Below are 19,294 nucleotides of genomic sequence, written 5' to 3'. Positions count from 1 at the left end.
CAGGATCCTACCCAGCCAGGCTCCTTCCATTACTAGGGTATCGGGTTGCCTTTGGACAAGTCACTACCCAGCTCTGTACGTGAGGGAGGTGGCTGCTCCCACAGCTCTGGTCACTCAGTAAATAACTTTCACATCATCCTCTCAAAGAGCCTCACAGCAACCTGGAACCTGATAGAGCAGGCAAGAGACAGAATCTTTACCTAGAAGACGTGATAATTAGCTGGGCCCCATCCAGGTCCCAGGAGGAGATGAGGATGCATGGGGACTTAGGTGAGCTTGGGCACCTGCTAAGTTCCTATCATTAGATGCAGTTAAGATTAGCACCTGTCCCATTTTATGGGTGAGTAAGCTGAGTTCAGGGAGGTGATGAGCCTACTCTCTGTTACACGGCCGGCAAGCGGCTGAGAGGTAGAATTCCAACTCTAGATTCTTTCCAGCACACTCTGTGGCTTCTCCAGACACTCCAGAACTCCTCGAAGGGCTGGGGCATCTGCCCAGACGACAGCTCAGGCCCCCGCTGGTTAATCCTCCAGGGGTTCCTCAATACGGCGAGCCGGACCGGGAGCCTGGGTCGCCGCGGGTCTGGCGCGGTGGGGAGAGGCCGCCGGCCGGTCTGGGGCAGACAGGTGTTTCGCAGGGTCGGGACCCGCCCCGGCAGCACGGACTGCCCCCTCCGCCGGCCCCCGGCTCCCCGAATGCAAATCGCTGCTTTGCCTGGGCCCGGGGCCAGGCGCGGGGACCCTGCCAGGGGGCGTGGCCCGCGGCCGCCGCCCGCCGCGCGGCGTGCTCACCTGGGGAGTGTGGCAATCCCGCCGCGCCGAGTGCTGCCCGGGCGGCCGAGAGCTAGCAGCCGAGCGCGCGACGGCGGCGGCGACGGCTCCGGCGGCGGCTCCCGCGGCGGTGGCGGCCGGGGGCAGGAGGCAGGAGACCCTGGCTTCCCCCGGGGCCCGGCTGGGGCAGACGCGAGGGGCCTGGGGGGGCGCTGGCTTTGGCCCCGCCTGGGGCAGGATGGTGAATCTGGAACCCATGCACCCAGGTGAGGGGCGGAGAGCGCGAGCTCTGACAGGTGTCCCTGCGTGCGGGAAGGGGCGAAGGACAGGGGCGCCGCTCTCGGGGGTCTTGCTCCCCTGAGGCCAGGAGAGGGCGGTGTGGCCAGCGGGTCCCAGGGCGGGAGGGCGCCTAGAATGCCTGGGGGTCTTGGGGGAAGAATGCAGGTGGGGGCTATAGCGTGGGGGTGGCAGGGCTTCTGAAGGCTCGCAGCACCCCAAGAGCCACAGCTGTGTGGGACCTGGGCGTGCTGGGCTGTCTTAGGCTCGGGGAAGTTGCCATGTTCACTTATTGCAGAAGTGTGGCTCACTGGCTCAACCAGGGGTGTGGACCTGGGAGCGCAGAAGTGAGGGAAGTGCTTGTATCCACATGTTGGTGTTTGGTGTCCTCGGCATTTATATGAAGTGGAGACCAAATGGACATTTGTGCCGTCTAAGGGTGCCTAGAAGAAGCGAACAGAGCTGGGCATTTACAGAGGCACAATCAGGGCAGCTGCTTCGGCGCACGTGTATTGATTAGGGCTTAGGGAAGTACGTCTGGCGAATATCAGAGGGGAGTCTACCTGTCCTCAGGTATGTTGGGAGAGAAGGTGGAGCAGACCCCATGGATGAAGGTGTACCTGCTCCCCAGCTGTGTGGATCTAGGTGGCCTTATAGGCTGGTGCACGGCGGGGTTGGGGAGTCCATGTACAGTGGCTGGGCCGGAGCTCCATGGGACCCTACCGGAGGAGCAGCCTGCTCAGGGCTCTGTGGGAAGTCCTTCTATCTCTCTGAGAGATAGATGAGAGATAGCATCAGCAGTAGGTGCATGGCGGGGGAGACTCAGGGGTACCCAGTTCCCCTATTCTTTGTTCTATGTCCCATAGATTTAGATTCCAAGCTCTCCTCTCCCCAGGGGTGGGAACCTAGGCCACAGAAATACTCTTCTGGGAGTCAGTTTCCCCTGCATGAAAGGTCTGTGGGCATGGAGTGAGCCAAGGCCCTCTCCATTCACCCTGCTGATCCCTCCTTCCCCATCCGGGGGAGGACAGGGGCTCCTAATACCAGAGGCTGGACTTGGTGTTGGAGTGGGCCTTCTGGAGGTCTGAGGGCCTGAGCAGAGAAGGACTCCAGGTGAAGAAAGCTGAGCCTGGTCTGGCCATTTCAATCCAGCGACTTTGCCTCTCAAAAGGGGCAGCACCCAATGCATGGCCTTTATTAAGGACTTCAGGGCCGTTGGTGGGAATTTTGTTACCTGGCTTTCTGGAGGAAGAATGGAGGAAGCAATTCTCAAGACCCAACCCAAGGAGCAGGGCAGGCTGGAGAGTTTGACCCTTCCTGGAGAGGTCAGTCCTGAAATCAAGCAGCAGTGGATGCACGGAGGAGACCCAGGGACCCCAGTTTCCCCAGACATAGTCCTGGTGCGGCTGAGAGAAAGCCAGCTGACAGTGAGGTGTTAACTCTGAGTGGATCGCTGGGCACCAGGACGTGCCAGGAAGGGCTCGGTGAGGCGGAAGGAACCATCCAACTGGGTATCATCCAATGTTTGGGGAAAGTCCATTTCCAGATCCTGAAGCACCAATATGGAGCTGGACGTGGCCAGGAGCCCATCCTGGGCTCTCGTTCCTTCACTTCCCACCAAGAAGGCCTCGGCACACATAGGGAGCAAGACCTCAGGAAGATCAGAGACTTCCTGGGGGTTTTCCACCTCGTTGTCTTCTGGAAGCTCCTGCTCTGGGGGAAGTAGGGGGAGGGGGGACCCTGCAACCCAGCAGGGAGGCCACCTGAGGGTGAAGAGGATCTTGCCGAGAGCCCTAGAGGGTGAGGCTGAGGTGAGGAGGCCGAGCCCTCCTTGCCTGGCCTGGGAGGAAGCTCCAAGCTGATGCTTATCAGAAGCCCGGCAGGCAGCCCTGTCCCCTGCAGGCAGACACCGAGGGGCGCTGCCTCCTCAGGTGGGGTCTGCGTCCACCCGGGCAACCTGAGTCATCTCTCTACATCTGCTTGCTGCCACTCCCCAGCCCACTTCTTCAGCCTGTCTCCACTTGGGGCTGTCCAGCCTTCCTGTGAGGTTTCTTGGCCCCTCTGTGGTGTCTGGTTCCCCTTCGACAGCACCTCAAAGGGATCGCTCAGTTTGGGACTTTCTGTGAAGCCTCTCTGACTGGGTCTGCATTTGAGGGTTCCCTTTGCTGGGTCTTCTCAGTGGGCTTCTTACTCCAAGATCGTCTTTTTAGGGTCTTTCATTGAGGGCCCTGCTGTGGGTTCTCTGAGGGAGGGTCCATCTATGGAGTGTCTCCTCGTGGGCCCCTCTCCAGGGTCTCTCAGTTCAGGATCCTCTGTGGAAATTTGGTCTCTCTCTCTCTCTCTCTCTTTTTTAGTTATTTATATATTTATTTGGCTGCATCGGGCCTTAGTTGTGGCTCTTAGGGTCTTTCATTGCAGAACGTGGACACTCTAGTTGTGATGTGCAGACTTAGTTGCTCCATGGCATGTGGGATTTTAGTACCCTGCCCAGGGGTCAAACCCCTGCTCCCTGCATTGCAAGCTGGATTCTTATATATATGTATGAGTATAGACCATAAAAATGTTGTGATAGTTTCAGGTGGACAGCAGGGGTTCAGCCATACATACACATGTATCCATTCCTCCCCTCCCATTCAGGCTGGCAAGACAGATTCTTCACCCCTGGACCACCAGGAAAATCCTGAAATCTGGTCTCTTTTGAACTCTACTTTTTCCCTCCCAGTGATCCTGCATCTTGTGGATACTTTATGAGCAGCACTCTCCCTGTGAATCCCCAGTCTGAGCCCTTGGGGATTCCTCCTGCACTGATTTGCTACAACATTTTGGGGTGGGGTCTGGAGGGGGCGTGGGAGCACGCAAAGTAGGGTGTTGACCACCCAGAAGCCCCCCACTCAGCGGCTCCCTCGCGAGCATGTCAGCCCCTGTGCCAGCCCGTCTTTTCGCTCTGATAACCTGGGTGCCAGCCGTGATCCAGGTCTGCCTGGGGCCTCAGCACTTTGTATTTTGTAGACTGCCTCTCCTTCGACACAAATACCCGAGCACGCATGAGGCCACGAGACACAGGGCACCCCAGCCAAAGAGGGGCTGCTCCCTCCCAGGCCTCAAACAGGTGGAGGGGTAGACGAGAGTCAGACAGAGGGCTTCCCTGGGGGTGCAGTTAAGAACCTGCCTGCCAGTGCAGGGGACAGGGATTTGATACCTGGTTCTCGAAGATCCCACATGCCTGAGGGCAACTAAGCTCATGCACCCCAACCACTGAAGCCCACTCGCCTTAAAGCCTGTGCTGCTCGACAAGAGAAGCCTCCACAATGAGAAGCCTGCACACCCAGCAACTAGAGAGCAGTACCCACTTTCTGAAACTAGAGAAATTTGATGTGGAGCAACAAAGCACAGTGTAGCCAGAAAAAAAAAAGAGTCAAAAACCTCAGGCAGAAGAGACAGAGCAGACAGTGGAATTCAGCCTAAGGGGGACACTTGGCTAGTCCCAGGGCACCTCTTGTTTTGCCCCTTTCCTCACTGTGAGCTGTTCCCCATCAGGGTTGGGAAAGAAGATTCAAGTCTCACAGACAGATACCAGTTATGGCTCGGGACCCCAGGGTTGGAAGGTCTCATGAGAGGGTGTGCCTTTCTCTTGAAGTGGAGGCGAGAGTTGTCTCCTCCACACAAGAGCTGGAGACATGGCTAGCTTAGAAGTAGGACTGATAGGCCCCTTGAATTGCCTCTGGGAGATGTGCCCCCAGCAGTAGGTGTGGGAGGGAGAAGTCGGGAGGAGCTCCAGTCCCTTCCGAAGAGTTGAAGATGGACCGTAGGAGAGAGGAGAGTGGACCTTTTGCTTTCCCAGCGTCGCCTGGGCCCAGGAGGTCCAGGACACTGTGGGCGCTCAGCCCGCAGCCTGGGGAAGTGCTGCCCCTTGGACTCTGCTCCTACAGGTTCACACACACACATCCTGGTTCACCGATGTGTCAGGAGGGGCTGCTGCTGGGTCATGCCAAGGCATCAGGAGGGCAAGGCCAGCAGCCAACACCTCGCCCCAGCTTCAGAGAATGACGGCGCCAGTGAGGCAGATGAGGGGCTGTCTGGTATCTGGGTTCTTACACAGAGCAGCTGAGCCTCCCCAGGGAAGGGAGTGATGGCAAGGAGCCTCCTCAGTGCCAACTGAGATAAGAACAGCAGAGAAGCCTGGCCCCACCCCACGCCTCCCCCACTCACCTCCGGCAAGTGTTGTCCGACAGGCAAAGGGTTACGGCGTCTCGGGGAGTTTCGGTGTTGGCCCATTTTTAGGCTGAGACCCAAGAGCTCATTCTGCCCATTAGCCTCAGCCTCCTACCCAACAGGAACAGGTTCTCAGTATCTTAGCATCCTATGACACTTAAGGGCTTTTACAGATCATCTCAGCCTGCCCCTCCATGCAGACCCACATCTCTGTCCAATCGCAAAGTATCACGATGTTGCTCCCATGATGGGTACATTGAACAAGTAGATGTCCTGGTAGGGTGTGGAGCCTTTGACTCCTTCAAAAGTTATTTTTTGATATGATTAGGACTACCTTTTAATGCTAATTTAAAAGGTCAGAGAGATGGCTTTGCGATAGATTTAAAGATGGTGCAGGGAATGGGTTTTAGAGGAGAGTCTGGGTTACAGGCATAAAATTACAGTTGAGCTAAAAAGTTACCCTTCTTAAACGTCAGAAGTTTGAAATAAGTTGATTCAGAATACTTGGTTATCATCCCAGCCTTACTACTACTTAAACTCTTCCTGTTCCCATGAGCATTTTTCTAATGAAGTCAGAATTTGGAGAATGCAGATGCCTTTCCACGTAAAGGACAAATTATGATAGTGCTGAGACAGAAAACCAAAGCTGTTTATTGTAATGGGAGAAGGGGACCCCCATCGAAGCCTAAGTATCTGGTTAGTTCATTCATTTATTACATGCTTTCTTTGTGCCAAGTGCTGTGCCAGGCTGTTTTCATTCAATATCTTACTTGCTCATCACAATAACTCTAGGAAGTATCAGTCTTTCCTTTCTTTTCTTTTTTTTTTCAGCTGAGAAAACAGGTTCACATGTGTGGCCAGGGTTCCCCCTGCTAGTTAGGATGGCACTGGGATTAAATTTGTCTGCTGTCAAAATCTGTACTCTGCATTCCCAGGACTTCTGAAGCAGATTTAAAAGCCCAATGAGGGTGAGAACTCATCCCCTCCACCCACTTCCTCATCAATCTCTGGCTTTTTCTCAGCGCTGTTGAGAATCCCTATGGGGGAGTGTGACTGAGCCTGTCTGTGGTAGGCAATGCCCAGCTCAAGGATGGGACTTCATTGGTAGGACAAAGTAAAGCCCGTTTCCCCACTGGAGCAGAAAGTGAGGACTAGCAGAAATCCTTTGCAGGCGTGTCCAGGTGGCCCACACTAGTTACGCTGCAGATTTATGCATGACAGATTGTACAGAAAGTTTCAAACTGCAGCAGGAAGGACTTTGGTTAGGCTAGCGAAATGCTTTCTCAAGTGTCATGCTTGAGAGGGGTGGCGGGTGTGGTTGCAGGGTTTCCCCTCGAGGTCTGTAACCACACAAGACAGCGTGGATGTCTGAGACGGGCTATACCGAGCTCCACGTATTTATCTGGGAGTGGTCACTTAGGCTGATCTCAAAAATACTCCTCAAACTACAGTGGCTCCTAAAGTTGCTTACACCCTCCCCTGCTGCTGGGGTGTTCCAAGGTCTGGAGAGCCTTGGGACTCCCCATCTCTGTCTTGCTTGGCGTGACAATCACCCCTTCTGCATTGCGGTCACTGCTACCCCTGGGACCACAATTTAAATCTCTGCCAGAGCCACACATGTCATTGCCCTAAACTAAATAAATAAATGAGTTTCTTCCCACTTTTCCCCTGGGGGGAGGTCAACCCTTCTCCCTCATCCTGATCTTCTCCAGACCTCAGGCATCCAGACTGCCAACTGCCTGATTACCTGATGCAAATGAAGATGGCCTGCTTACCCGACATTGGCTGGGGAGCTGGGTATGCAAACTGGCTCACCCAGACTTTATCAGATTTGAAAGAGTTAAAATGCTGCCCCAGAGAAGAGGGTGGGGGTAAGGTGGGGGGGGGGGTCAACCCAATTTGAATAAAATATTCTTCTGTCTTTAACGGCTTCAGTATTTGAGTGGTTTAATAAGGAGAGGAGTCTAGAGAAAGAGAGTTAGTTCAGAGTTACATCTTTCCTTCTCTCTGTGCACCCTGGAGGAGACTTAGGGGCCTCTTAGGTAGTGGCAGCTGTCTGTTGTGGGTAAATGTTTAATTTATTGAAATGAAGCAGGGCAGACAGGCCAGACCAGCAGCACCTGGGGACTGAGACAGGGGGCCTTGTGTGGGCCTTCTCTCGCTGTGAGGCACTGACCCGCTCACCGCCCCTCTCTTACTAAGAGCTGCAAATGTTGAAGGAGTAGGAGAGAAGGTAAGGATTCCCAAAGAGGGCCACACAGATACTAGGGTTTGCTCCCTAGACAGTGGGCTGACCTCTGAGAATCAGACAGAGAACAGAGGCAGGACTGGGAGAGAAAGATGAGAAGGGCAGGCCTTGGTTCAAGGGTACTCTTACCTCCCAGGTTAGAGTTATTATGGTGGGGGTGGGGGGCAGGGTGGGAGATGGATTTCTTACGCTCCTTTAAAAATTACTTACATTCTCCAGATCCCAAATGAAATGAGGATGAAGAATGGGAGGCATTCTCCCCCATGCTCCACCCACCCTCTGTTGTACCCTTCCCCTTGTTTAAATTTTTAACCAGCTGAGCCTGGTGATGGAAGGTAGTGGCAACGAATGCTACAAAGTGGGAGAGACCCTACAGTAGCCCAGGAAAGGGGGGAAAGGAAGCTAGCCTGAGAGAAGAGTACATGTGCCCCCAAGCTTATGAATATTCTAATAGTTGTATGTTCAGGAATCAGGAATTTGAAAGTCTGATGGTTGTTGTAATTACACATTCATCTTCACTGTTTAGTTACAGCCACATATGTCAGAGCGAGAAAAATTGTGACCTGTTATTAAAATCAGTTGTGTTTTCCCTGCAGATATCAAGATGAGTGGGGACGTAGCAGATTCTACAGATGCTCGAAGTGCTCTCAGCCAGGTGGACACAGGTAAGGGTCTTCTCTTCTGGGGACAGAAACAGAAAAGCAAGGGCGGGAGAGGGTTATTGGAATTCATCGAATCATGAATCTCTTATTCATTTCATATATCCTTTCTGGTTTGGTCTTTCAGCCAATCAGACCCAAAGGCTGAGTCAGGAAATGAAGAGGTTCCCTAGAGATGGGGGTATGACCCTGGAGCCTTTGAACAGTAGACATTGGTCTACAGTAGAACAAAGTCTCTGGAACTAGGCTAGGATAAGGCCTTAGATCCTTAGAAACAAACAAGTGAGGGAGGCGATTCACTTCTCCTTCTCCTCCTTCTCCTCTCCACCTTTTTGTGTGTGTGTGTGTGACCGCACCATGCAGCATATGGGATTATTAGTCCCCGTACCAGGGATCAAACCCACACTCTCTGCTGTGGAAGCTTGGCACCTTAACCACTGGAACCCTAGGAACCTTCTGAGATTCACTTCTTCATTTGCCATTCCAAGACCCCTAGAAACAGCAGGCTGTGTTCCCAGCTGCTACTGGCTGATGGAAGGCAAAACCTGTCTTTGGTAGATGGGAACTAAGGCCTTTTAACCCCAGATTTCTCAATAATCCTACTCAAGGATCTAACCAAAGAGGCCCATGTACAAGTGTTCGTCTTCCAAATTACATTCATGTGGGTGGTAAATAGACCCAGAAAGGAAGGCTTAGTGCCTGGAGATGATTTTGCTTTGTGAATAAGAGAAAAAGAACAGAAAAGAATTGAGAAGAAAGTTTCATAGCTCCCTGCTTTTAACTCTGACGTCCTTACTTTGAAAGCTCCATATAATTAAAAAGAACTTAAAGAAAGATGAGTATAAATTGTAACACCACCAAATAACTTTAATAGCATCCCAACAAGACCTCAATTAGTCTTTCATCTAGATCATTAGAGGCGTAAAAATTAGAAGTGGAAGAGAATCGATGTCCCCCAGAGCTAAAATCTTTTCCCAAGTCTTCAGGTGCAGTCTCATTCCATTCTTTTTTTTTTTTCCCTTTGGTATTTATTTATTTGGATGCACCGGATCTTAGTTGTGGTACATGGAATCCCTTGGGTTCTGTAGGGTAGGCGGGCTGGCTTAGTTGCCTTGTGGCATGTGGGATCTTAGTTTCCAGACCAGAGATGGAACCCACGTCCCCTGCTTTGGAAGGCAGATTCCTAACTACTAGACCACCAGGGAAGTCCCAGTCTAGTTCCATTCTTGAAGCTTAAAGCCTCTGGATCAGGGAAAAGAAAACTGGGGGTCTTGTGGAGGGATCTGTAGGATATATTTACCATAAACTTTCCTGCCTGCCCCCCTCCGCAGTTTAGTATTGATACTGACTGTCTGCACAGGTGGTGGCACAGGTTTTATATTTTGCTTTGTGTCTGGGGACAGTTAAGTTAAGAGACAGTGGGCCAATTACAACCATTTGTCAGTTTTTTTATTAGCTGTGTATGTGTTACTATAGGATCTATGGAGTGGGGCATCTGTTCTTCCCAGTTGTGAAAAAAATTGCCTTTAATCTCCAGAACTCGAGCAAGGCTTTCAAAGCAGTTCTCCTGAAGAGTATCAGGCCTGTCTCTGTTCTGAACTCTTCCCTAGAAAAAGGAGAGTCCAGAAACCTTGTTTCAGGAGAAGCTGGGTCACCCTCCCCCTGTAGCAGGCTGGCTGGAGCCAACTCTGTTCATCTGGGCCAGGTATATTGTCCCAAGTATATGAGGACACAGTTAAGAAAGTGTCCATATGAGTGGAAGAGTGCACTTAGCAGGCTAGCTCTGGAGCTCTGCTATTAGTTATGGGACCAAGTCAAGGTGCCTGTGTCGGGAGCGAGAAGGACTTATAATAAAACCCTGAAAAGTGAGCCAAGAGATGGAGGGAGTTCAGATCCTGAGTAGGGACTGGTTGTTTAGTTGCTCAGTCATGTCCGACCCTTTTACGACCCCATGGACTATAGCCCGCCAGGCTTCTCTGTCCACAGGATTTCCCAGGCAAGACTACTGGAGTGGGTTCCCATTTCCTTTTCCAGGGGATCTTCCCAATCCAGAGATAGAACCCAAGTCTCCTGCATGGAAGGCAGATTCTTTACTGCTGAGCCTCCAGGGAAGTAAAGAATTCGCCTGCCAATGCAGGAGCTACGGGAGACACAGGTTCAATTCCAGGTCAGGAAGATCCCTTGGAGAAGGGAATGGAAACTCACTCCAGTATTCTTGCCAGGATAATTCTGTGGACAGAAGAGCCTGGCGGGCTGCAGCCCATAGTGTCCCGAAGAGTCAGACACGACTGAGTGGGATTAGGAAGGTTTATTTGTTACCGGCCTTCTCCACAGTTCCGGCCTCCTGTCTGGGAGTGTAGGAGCTTGCACAGACTAGGTTGTAGATTCAAGAATCTGAACATTAAAAAAAAAAAAAAAAAAAAAAGGAATCTGAACATAAACTGGATCTTTCAAATACAACTGTCATCCCAGTGACTGTCAGTTCAAAATGCGACCGTAGACCACTTTGCTTCCCCAGGAGGCAGGAACAGATAACCTTTGAAGAGTATGGATTTAGAATCAAACAGATGTAGGGTAAAGAAAACAGCTCTGCTGCTTACTGGTTGTGTGATCTGATAAGTTAATTTAGTTTCACCTTTTTCTAAAATTTATTTTTGTCTCTTGATTTGGCTACACTTAGTTGACTAGTTGATTACTGATTAGTTGCAGCATGTGGGATCTAGTTCCCTAATCAGGGATTGAACCCAGGCCCCCTGCATTGGGAACATGGAGTTTTAGCCACTGGACCACCAGGGAAGTCCCAGTTCATGTCTTTTAAAGGGGGCAATTAATGTCCATCCTTAGAAAGTAGGTTGAGAGCTGGTATGTTTAAAGCCATTACCACAGTCATGACAGCTGTGGCCATCATTTCCTCAAATGACATCTTTAAGGTTTTGTGATTCTGGGGTCTTCCCTGGTGGTCCAGCTGTTGGGACTCTGAATTTCCACTGCAAGAGGCATGGTTCAATCTTTGGTGGGGGAACTAAGATCCCACATGTCATGAGCCTGGCCAAAAAAAATAAATAAATAAAAGATGCAATGGACATAATGAACCTTGCTGCTAAGAGTTTTGGGGCTGCAGGTAGCTAGAGTGCCCTTCACCCCTTCACTCAGGCCTCGAGGGTCAACCCTAGGTATTGATTCTGCTCCTTTCTTCCACCACTCAGGGAAGAAATCTGTATGGGTCCTCCACTCCAAGGAGACCCTTTAGTCCATGTTGTCTGGAATACCTCTACCCCCAGATCCTTCACTTTTAGGGGCTCAGCTTGGTAGCTGGTAGCATCCATACTTGGGTGATTATCAAATTACTGCATGTTTTTAAGGGCAAGAAAAAAAGAGGTAGCTAATTAAAGTAACCAAACTTCCTGGAAAGTCGTTCTGACTCATTTTTTATGAAGGAAAGCTCATGGTGAGTCACAGTGGTTACCAACCTGGTTTAATGGCTTCCTTTGGATTTTTGAAAGGCGGATTCCCCTTCCAGGCAGTGCATGAATTAAGGGGTAGTTTGTCTTTGGGTTTTAAAGGAACTATAAACAAGGGTGACCTAGAAAGCCCCAGCTCCCAGAGAACACCCTCGGTGTTGTGTGAAATCCCCAAGGGGCACACGGTGGGAGCTGAGAAAGGGAAGTGAATTTCCCATTCACGCTGGCCAGACCAGCAAAGGAGAGCATTCTCGGGTCCAGACACAGACCTCCCTGGCTGGTAGAGACCTGGCAAGGCTGCTCATCCTTCCCTTTCCTGCGTCTGGGCAGACAGAGGTAAATTCAGAGTATCTTTGTGGCCACACGAAGGATCAGAGAAAACACCCGATCCCTTGTCCAGTGCTGTTTCCACAGCCTGCAGAAGACCAAGCTGTTTCTCTTGTTGCTGTTTTATCTATCAGTCGTGTCTGACTCTTTGTGACCCTATGGACTATAGCCCACTAGTCTGCTCTATCCATGGGATTTTCACAGGCAAGAAATACTGGAGTGGGTTGCTGTTCCCTTCTCCAAAGCTGTTTCTAGGCTTCTAAACTTTTCTGAATCCCTCCTTTGAATCCCTGTTTTTACTTTTCCTTCAGTCTTGAGCTGACATAATTTTTTTTTTTTTTCTGTTCTCCCTTGAGTGGTTGATAAGAAAATAAGCTTACCCACACTTCAAAAGCCCCTGGCTCTGTAACTGACCAGCCCCAAGCACCCACGCAGCTGACCCTATGACTTTTGACCACACTGGTCATGATGTAGCCTCCAACACAGGGGAGGACAGATGGGGTGGTCTTGGGAAAAAGAAGATAAAGACCAGTCACATCTACGGAGCCTCCTTCCCGTACCCAGGCCCATGGAGCCAGCTGTAACTACATCACCTCATTTCATTCTTACAATCCACGTTTTTATCAATGAGGAAATTGTGACTCAGAATGAAAAACTAACTAGCCCAGGATCACACAGTTTCTAACCAGGTATCAACTCGGGCCTACTTGATTCAGGCTGTTAACTCCCTGCAGATTACTGGGCAAGTGTTCCCTACCTGGATGTTGATCTTCCTCCCCATTAAGGAGGATTTGGGGGCTTCTCAGTGTAAAGAATCAGGACACAGGTGGGGAGGGTTGTTGATCCCTGGGCTGGGAAGATCCCCTGGAGTAGGAAAAGACAACCCACTGCAGTATTCTTGCCTAGGAAATCTGGTGGACAGTGGAGCCTGGCAGGGTACGGTCCACGGGGTTGCAAAGAGTCAGACACCACTGAGCGACTAAATAACAACAACAAAGGAGGGTTTGGGGCTGGATAATCTTTAAGGGCTGGATTTTTAGAGATGTGTACGCAGCTCTGCTTTTCAAAAATCTCATTCATCGGTTCACACACCCACATGGTGCGTTTGTGTGTGGGACTCCTCAGGCCCGAGCTGCCTGTCCACCCCATTGCCTCCCTCGGCCCCTACATCCCCTCCTTCCTTCATCCCTCTTGGCCCACTCTCCTCTGACTCCTCCACTGCCTTGCTGAGTTCAGGCTCCGATCTCTCCTCTGACTTCGCTGGCAGGTCCTCTTGTGTCAGACCCTAGATTCAGAAAGATGAAGAAACCGTTCCTGTCTTCAAGGAGCTTTTCTCCAGGACTTCATGGTGGAGTGGATAACAGAGGCAACTTGTGTCTGCCAAGAGCACCTTGAATAAAGCATTTGGTCTTTACAACAGTTCTGTGCAGCTAGATGGCACCATCCCACTTTGCTGATGGGGAAATTGAGGCTGGTTAGCCAATTTCCCCAAGATTCTGAATCTAGCAAGTGACGTAATTAAACCTGGGTCTTTCTAGTGACCTTTTTTTTTGTTTGTTTTAAATAATTTTATTTACTTATTTATTTTTGGCTGTGCTGGGTCTTCGTTGCTGCACAGACTTTCCCCTAGTTGTAGAGAGCGGAAACTACTCTCTAGTTGTGTTGTGTGGGCTTCTGATCTTGATGGCTTCTCTTGTTGCAGAGCACAGGCTCTAGGGCATGCAGACTTCAGTAGTAGCGGCTCGTGGGCTCAGTGGTTGCGATTCTCTTTCTAGTGCCTCTTCACCTAAAGAAGGTGGTGGGAGGACTAGAGACCTTCACGGGGAACAGGGGACAGATGACACAAGAGAGTGGCAGCATCCATCAGAGAGATGCTCAAACAATGGCGGGTGGCTCCAGCCAAAGGGCCCAGAGGGGAGCCAAGCCCCTGCCGGGGGTGGGGGAACAGTCTCTTCCAAGAGACGGAAGCCCTGTCTGCAGCCAAAAGGCACTTGCTGGGAAAGAGAGAGAAAGAGCTGGGGTCCACTCACTCCTTTTGGTGAAGTGTGGAGGGTGAGGATCTGGCCGCAGAGAGAAGTGTCTCCTCTCTTCTCTCATCCAGCCTTACCAACGTACCGGCCCCGGCTCCTCACAGTCTGCAGGCTCAGCTGTCATCAGGGGGGTGAGGGGACTGCAGACCCCGAGGACAGCGGAGCAAATGCCTCGGCACTCTGTCCTGCTCAGAGATCTGGAGAGGAAGGACTCCGCGAGGGGAGCCCACGGGGAGGAGAAGGCGGACAGGAAGTAAAGGGGGCAGGGACTGGACTTCATGGGTCATGCCTTCCTGCTGCCCTTCTCGGCTGCAGTCACTTATTTGTGAGGTGAAACGGCTCACTGTGTCACATTCTCCAGAACGACCAGCCAGGCAAGTTAGCTGTGTGGGGTCCGTTTGCAGAAAGTGTCTCCTCACTTGCATCTGGGAACTTTATTTTTTAATAATTAATTTGTATTGGAGCATAGGTGCTTTACAATGTTGTGTTGGTTTCTGCTGCTCGGCAAAGTGAGTCAGTTATGCACATACATATCTCCCCTCTTTTTGGATTTCCTTCCCGTTTAGGTCACCACAGAGCACTGAGTAGAATTCCCTGTTCAGCAACTTCCCATTCGGTTCAGTTCCGTTCAGTCGCTCAGTCTTGTCCGACTCCTTGTGACCCCATGGACTGCAGCACGCCAGGCCTCCCTGTCCATCACCAGCTCCCGGAGCTTACTCAAACTCATGTCCATCAAGTCAGTGATGCCATCCAACCATCTCATCCTCTGTTGACCCCTTCTCCTCCCGCCTTCAAATCTTTCCCAGCAACAGGGTCTTTGTGGTGAGTCAGTTCTTCTCATCAGGTGGCCAAAGTATTGAAGTTTCAGCTTCAGCATCAGTCCTTCCAACGAATATTCAGGATTGATTTCCTTTCGGATAGGCTGGTTGAATCTCCTTGCTGTCCAAGAGACTCTCAGGAGTCTTCTCGAACACCACAGTTCAAAAACATCAATTCTTTTGTGCTCCGCTGTCTTTATAGCCCAGCTCTCACATCCATATGTAAATACTGGAAAAACTGTAAGTTTGACTAGACAGACCTTTGTTGGCAAAGTAATGTCTCTGCTTTTTAATGTGCTGTCTAGGTTGATTATAGCTTTCTTGCCAAGGAGTAAGCGTCTTTTAATTTCATGGCTGCACTCACCATCTGCAGTGATTTTGGAGCCCCCAAAATTAAAAGTCTCTCACTGTTTCCATTGTTTCCCCATCTATTTGGCATGAAGTGATGGGTCCAGATGCCATGATCTTAGTTTTCTGAATATTGAGTTTTAAGCCAACTTTTTCACTCTCCTCTTTCACTTTCATCAAGAGGCTCTTTAGTTCTTCTTTGCTTTCTGGCATAAGGGTGATTTCATCTGCATATCTGAGGTTATTGATATTTCTCCTGGAAATCTTGATTCCAGCTTATGCTTCATTCAGCCTGGGATTTTGCATGATGTACCCTGCATATAAGTTAAATAAGCAGGGTGACAATATGTAGCTTTGATGTACTCCTTTCCTAATCTGGAACCAGTCTTTTGTTCCATGTCCTGTTCTAACTGTTGCTTCTTGACCTACATACAGGTTTCTCAAGAGGCAGGTCAGGTGATCTGGTATTCCCATCTCTTTCAGAATTTTCCACAGTTTGTTGTGATCCACACAGTCAAAGGCTTTGGCATAATCAATAAAGCAGAAGTAGATGTTTTTCTGGAACTCTCTTGCTTTTTCGATGATCCAACAGATGTTGGCAATTTGATCTCTGGTTCCTCTGACTTTTCTAAAACCAGCTTGAACATCTGGAATTCCCCGACTCACATACTGTTGAAGCCTGGCTTGGAGAATTTTGAGCATTACTTTACTAGCGTGTGAGATGACTGCAATTGTGCCATGGTTTGAACATTCTTTGGCATTGTCTTTCTTTGGGATTGGAATGAAAACTGACTTTTTCCAGTCCCATGGCCACTGCTGGTTCTCATTAGTTATGTTAAATCTGACAGTTTTCTGCATGGTTTTAAGAAGCAATGGACACAATTATATGGGGGAACCTGGAGAGGTTAGTGATTCTCATAAAGGCCCAAAGAAAGAATGAGGAACTGATTCAGGACGAGAAACCCATCTCGATTTGTTTATTCCTGGTACTTCACCCTCTCCACCCTACTGCGTCCCCAAGAAAAAATCTGAGGATAAAGAACTACAGCTCATTGCAACCAAGAGATGCAGTTCCAGGCAGAAACAGGCAGAAGACTCTGGAGATGTGTATGGTTTTTGACCCAAATGTTTATGCAATAAAGCTATTCTTTCAATGACACAGAGGATAGCCGAGGTCTAGGAAGCACCTGGGGTAAGGTGAGACTTGGGGGAAGGTGTGGAAGAGTCTCCTCTTGATAGCTCTTCCTAATGAGGCATGGGGGTAAATACACACACACTCACTTACACACCTTTTATGATTAAATGACAGAGTAGGTGTGAAAGCACTTTGCAAAGTGTCTGTCACCGTACAAATAGAATCCATCATTAGGTTGGTAATTATCAAAACATTCAGGAGACGAGATAAAGCTCTGTCACTGAGCAGTGTGGGACCAGTCTGCTGGTGCCCTAGACCTGAGTTTCCTTGTCACAATATGGGAAGGAGAGGGCTGGCTGCAGGAATAAAGTGAAGGAAATGGGCCAGGTGGGCTCTAGGACTCAAGCCTAGGGACTCTGGTCCCATGCCTTAGTCTGAACCTACTCGGTCCCTTACCTCTCTGGAGGAGAAAAAGGATGTCACAGCCCCTGCAGATGTCCAGGGGGAGCTGACAAATTCCTGGGGAGGCCAGGATCCTGAGAGGGAATCTCATTCATGCCTCACTCTTCCTTTGGAGATGTTTCAAAACCGTCCCTGGGAAATGAAAGAATCTGTTGTTCTTAGAGCTGTTTTCCCATTTATCATCCATCCTTTAGAAAAGCTAGCCCCACCATTTCTCTTGGCCACCTATCTTTATAGGATGCAATTCTCAGTGTCTAGAAGCCCTTATCTCTTGCCTACAACCTTCTTGCCTCTTGTAAAAGCCCCTTGCCTCTTGTGCTGGCCTTCCACAAGTGGTTTCCGTCTCACTGTGTTTCCAGTTTCTGTGGCCGGGAGATTAGGAGGTACTCATTCACTGTCCAGGCTTCCTACTGTGGCCGTGTGTCCTGGAGACCTCAGGAGAGCAGCCTGTGGTGTCGGGAGGTATCTGCCACCAGCACGCAGAGAACCTCAGCAAATAAAACAGTTGCTCCCGCAGCTCACACCTGTGCTGCCCAGCTCACAGACACTTTCTCATCGTCTAATCCCAAATCCAACCCCACAGAGCAGGACCACGCTGCTCAGATGACAGGTGGCTGGGCCAGTCCTGCCTGACACCTGTCCCTCTTCCTTTCTGGGGTCCCTTGAAGGATGTACCCTGCTCCCTGCCCAATTGCCCTTCCTGCCCAAGCAGCCCTGAAGCGCTTAGACCTCCTTTTCTCTTCAATCTAAGAGGGAGTAAAGTGAGGTGGCCACGTGGAGGGGCGTCGGTGTATTGGCTTTTTATCATCCTGGTTTCATCAGTGGTCATTCCTTAGGGCACTGCTTCTTAAATGATGTGGGTTGCAGGACCAGTCATTTTATTTCAGTCACAGACCAGCCCACAGTCCCACCATCCAGGACTGGTAATGCAGCTTATACCCACTGTACACATTCAACAGTACCCAAGCTGGTCTACACCACATCCACAGAGAGTGCTCACTAATCATGTGCTCGGGGTGCTGTGAGCATTTCTAAATTCTGACTCTCTGTGTTTGGATGCATCTGGTCCCAGACCTCGATGAACAAGTCAGACCAGCCTGGTTGTGGGACCACATTTGGAGATGCCCTGCCTTCGAGGATAAGGATGTATCCAAGAATGTCCATTTCCTTTGTCTTCCCATGGGCAATGGTTATATCTTATGAGCTTCTGAGCATCCCTCCTGCTCCCACTGTGGGTGTCGTGGGGGCAGTGATCAGGAGATCCAGCAGGAGAGGTAGGTCCAGGCAGTCCTTTGCTGTCGGGGGTGAAATGACACCCCCACAACACACACACACACACACACACACACACACACACACACACACATACACACACACACACACAAGTCCAGAGGCTCAACTCAACACTGTAGCTTCTGGGTTGGATCCCTGCATTAAGGCACCTAAACTGCAGCCCCACTTCTCAAGCTGTGAGTAGATTCTTTTGGTCTCTTGGGGCTACTTTGCTCCTCAAGAAACAATTAGAACTGTGAACACCTGGTGTGCAAAAGTGCTCAGCAAGTGGAAAAGGAATCTGCAGAGAAATGAGCAACCAAATTTGAGTTAAGTCTTAGGGCTTGAGGGTTTCCCTAGCAGCTCACACGGTAAAGAGTCTGCCTGCCAATGCAGGAGACCCAGGTTCCAGCCCTGCTCCGGGAAGATCCCCTGGAGAAAGAAATGGCAACCCACTCCAGTATTCTTGCCTGGAGAATCCCATGGGCAGAGGAGCCTGGCGGACTAGAGTCCATGGGGTCACACAGAGTCGGACATGACTGAAGCGACTTAGCATGCACGACTGGGATAACAGCAGGGCCCTGGGAGACTCAGGGAGGGCAGGCCTTTGTGCCAAGCCGGGAACGTGGGAAACAGAGCTGCCGGCATCTCCCAAAAAAGCAGTAGTGCTGTTGACTCAAAAAATAATAGGTGTTAATTTGCATGGCATTTTACATATGCCCTGCTTTCCATCTCCTACCACTGGAGATGCATGGCTGAAGTCCCCCAGGATTGTCTTCTCCTGTCACCCCCTCTAGGAGCATTGCTGTGTCCTCCAGACTCCAGAACTTTCACCACCCAGCCCATCCTTAAATTAGGCCAACCTGGGGAAAAAACAACAGTGGGCCTTGCTTGGGTGCGCAGGGTCCAGATTTCTGCCTAGAGAAGAAGGCAGGTGGCCTGGCAGGTCTGGGACCCTTTGGGCACCTTGGTGTGGGGTGCCCCCCTTGCCTGCTGTGGCTGCAGTGAGGCCTACCCCACTTACTTGGTGGGCAGGGGGCTTCCCCACCCTACCTACTTGGACTGGGGAGAGGAACAAAAAATCTAAGCTGGGGAGCCCAGAGAGGTGTCACCCAAAGGAGAGAAAACCCAATGGTTGCCATGACGATGGGGCCTGGTGCCTGATTTGCATAGAGCAATGATTTCCATACTGCAGGGTAGATTTCCATATCCCTGCCTCAAAGCCTGTTGGGGCCAGGAGGGGGAGAGGGGAGAGGTTATTTGAAATTCAAATGAG

At 50.6% G+C, this 19,294-nt stretch overlaps 1 protein-coding gene across 1 annotated transcript in view; it reads left to right on the top strand.

The window, feature by feature from the left end:
* The first annotated feature begins 1,008 nt into the window (after positions 1-1,008).
* POU2F3 (POU class 2 homeobox 3) overlaps positions 1,009-19,294 on the top strand; it is an 84,158-nt gene continuing 65,872 nt past the window's right edge. Inside the window, exons 1-2 of the mRNA XM_065944715.1 lie at positions 1,009-1,036; positions 8,103-8,171. Coding sequence (XP_065800787.1) covers positions 1,009-1,036; positions 8,103-8,171 — 97 coding nt within the window. The remainder of the gene's footprint in view (positions 1,037-8,102; positions 8,172-19,294) is intronic.

Source organism: Muntiacus reevesi, chromosome 9 (genome assembly GCF_963930625.1).
Source record: "Muntiacus reevesi chromosome 9, mMunRee1.1, whole genome shotgun sequence".
Classification (NCBI taxonomy): Eukaryota; Metazoa; Chordata; class Mammalia; order Artiodactyla; family Cervidae; genus Muntiacus; species Muntiacus reevesi.
Note: the sequence above shows the minus strand (reverse complement) of the source record. Positions and strands in the feature narration are given on the sequence as shown.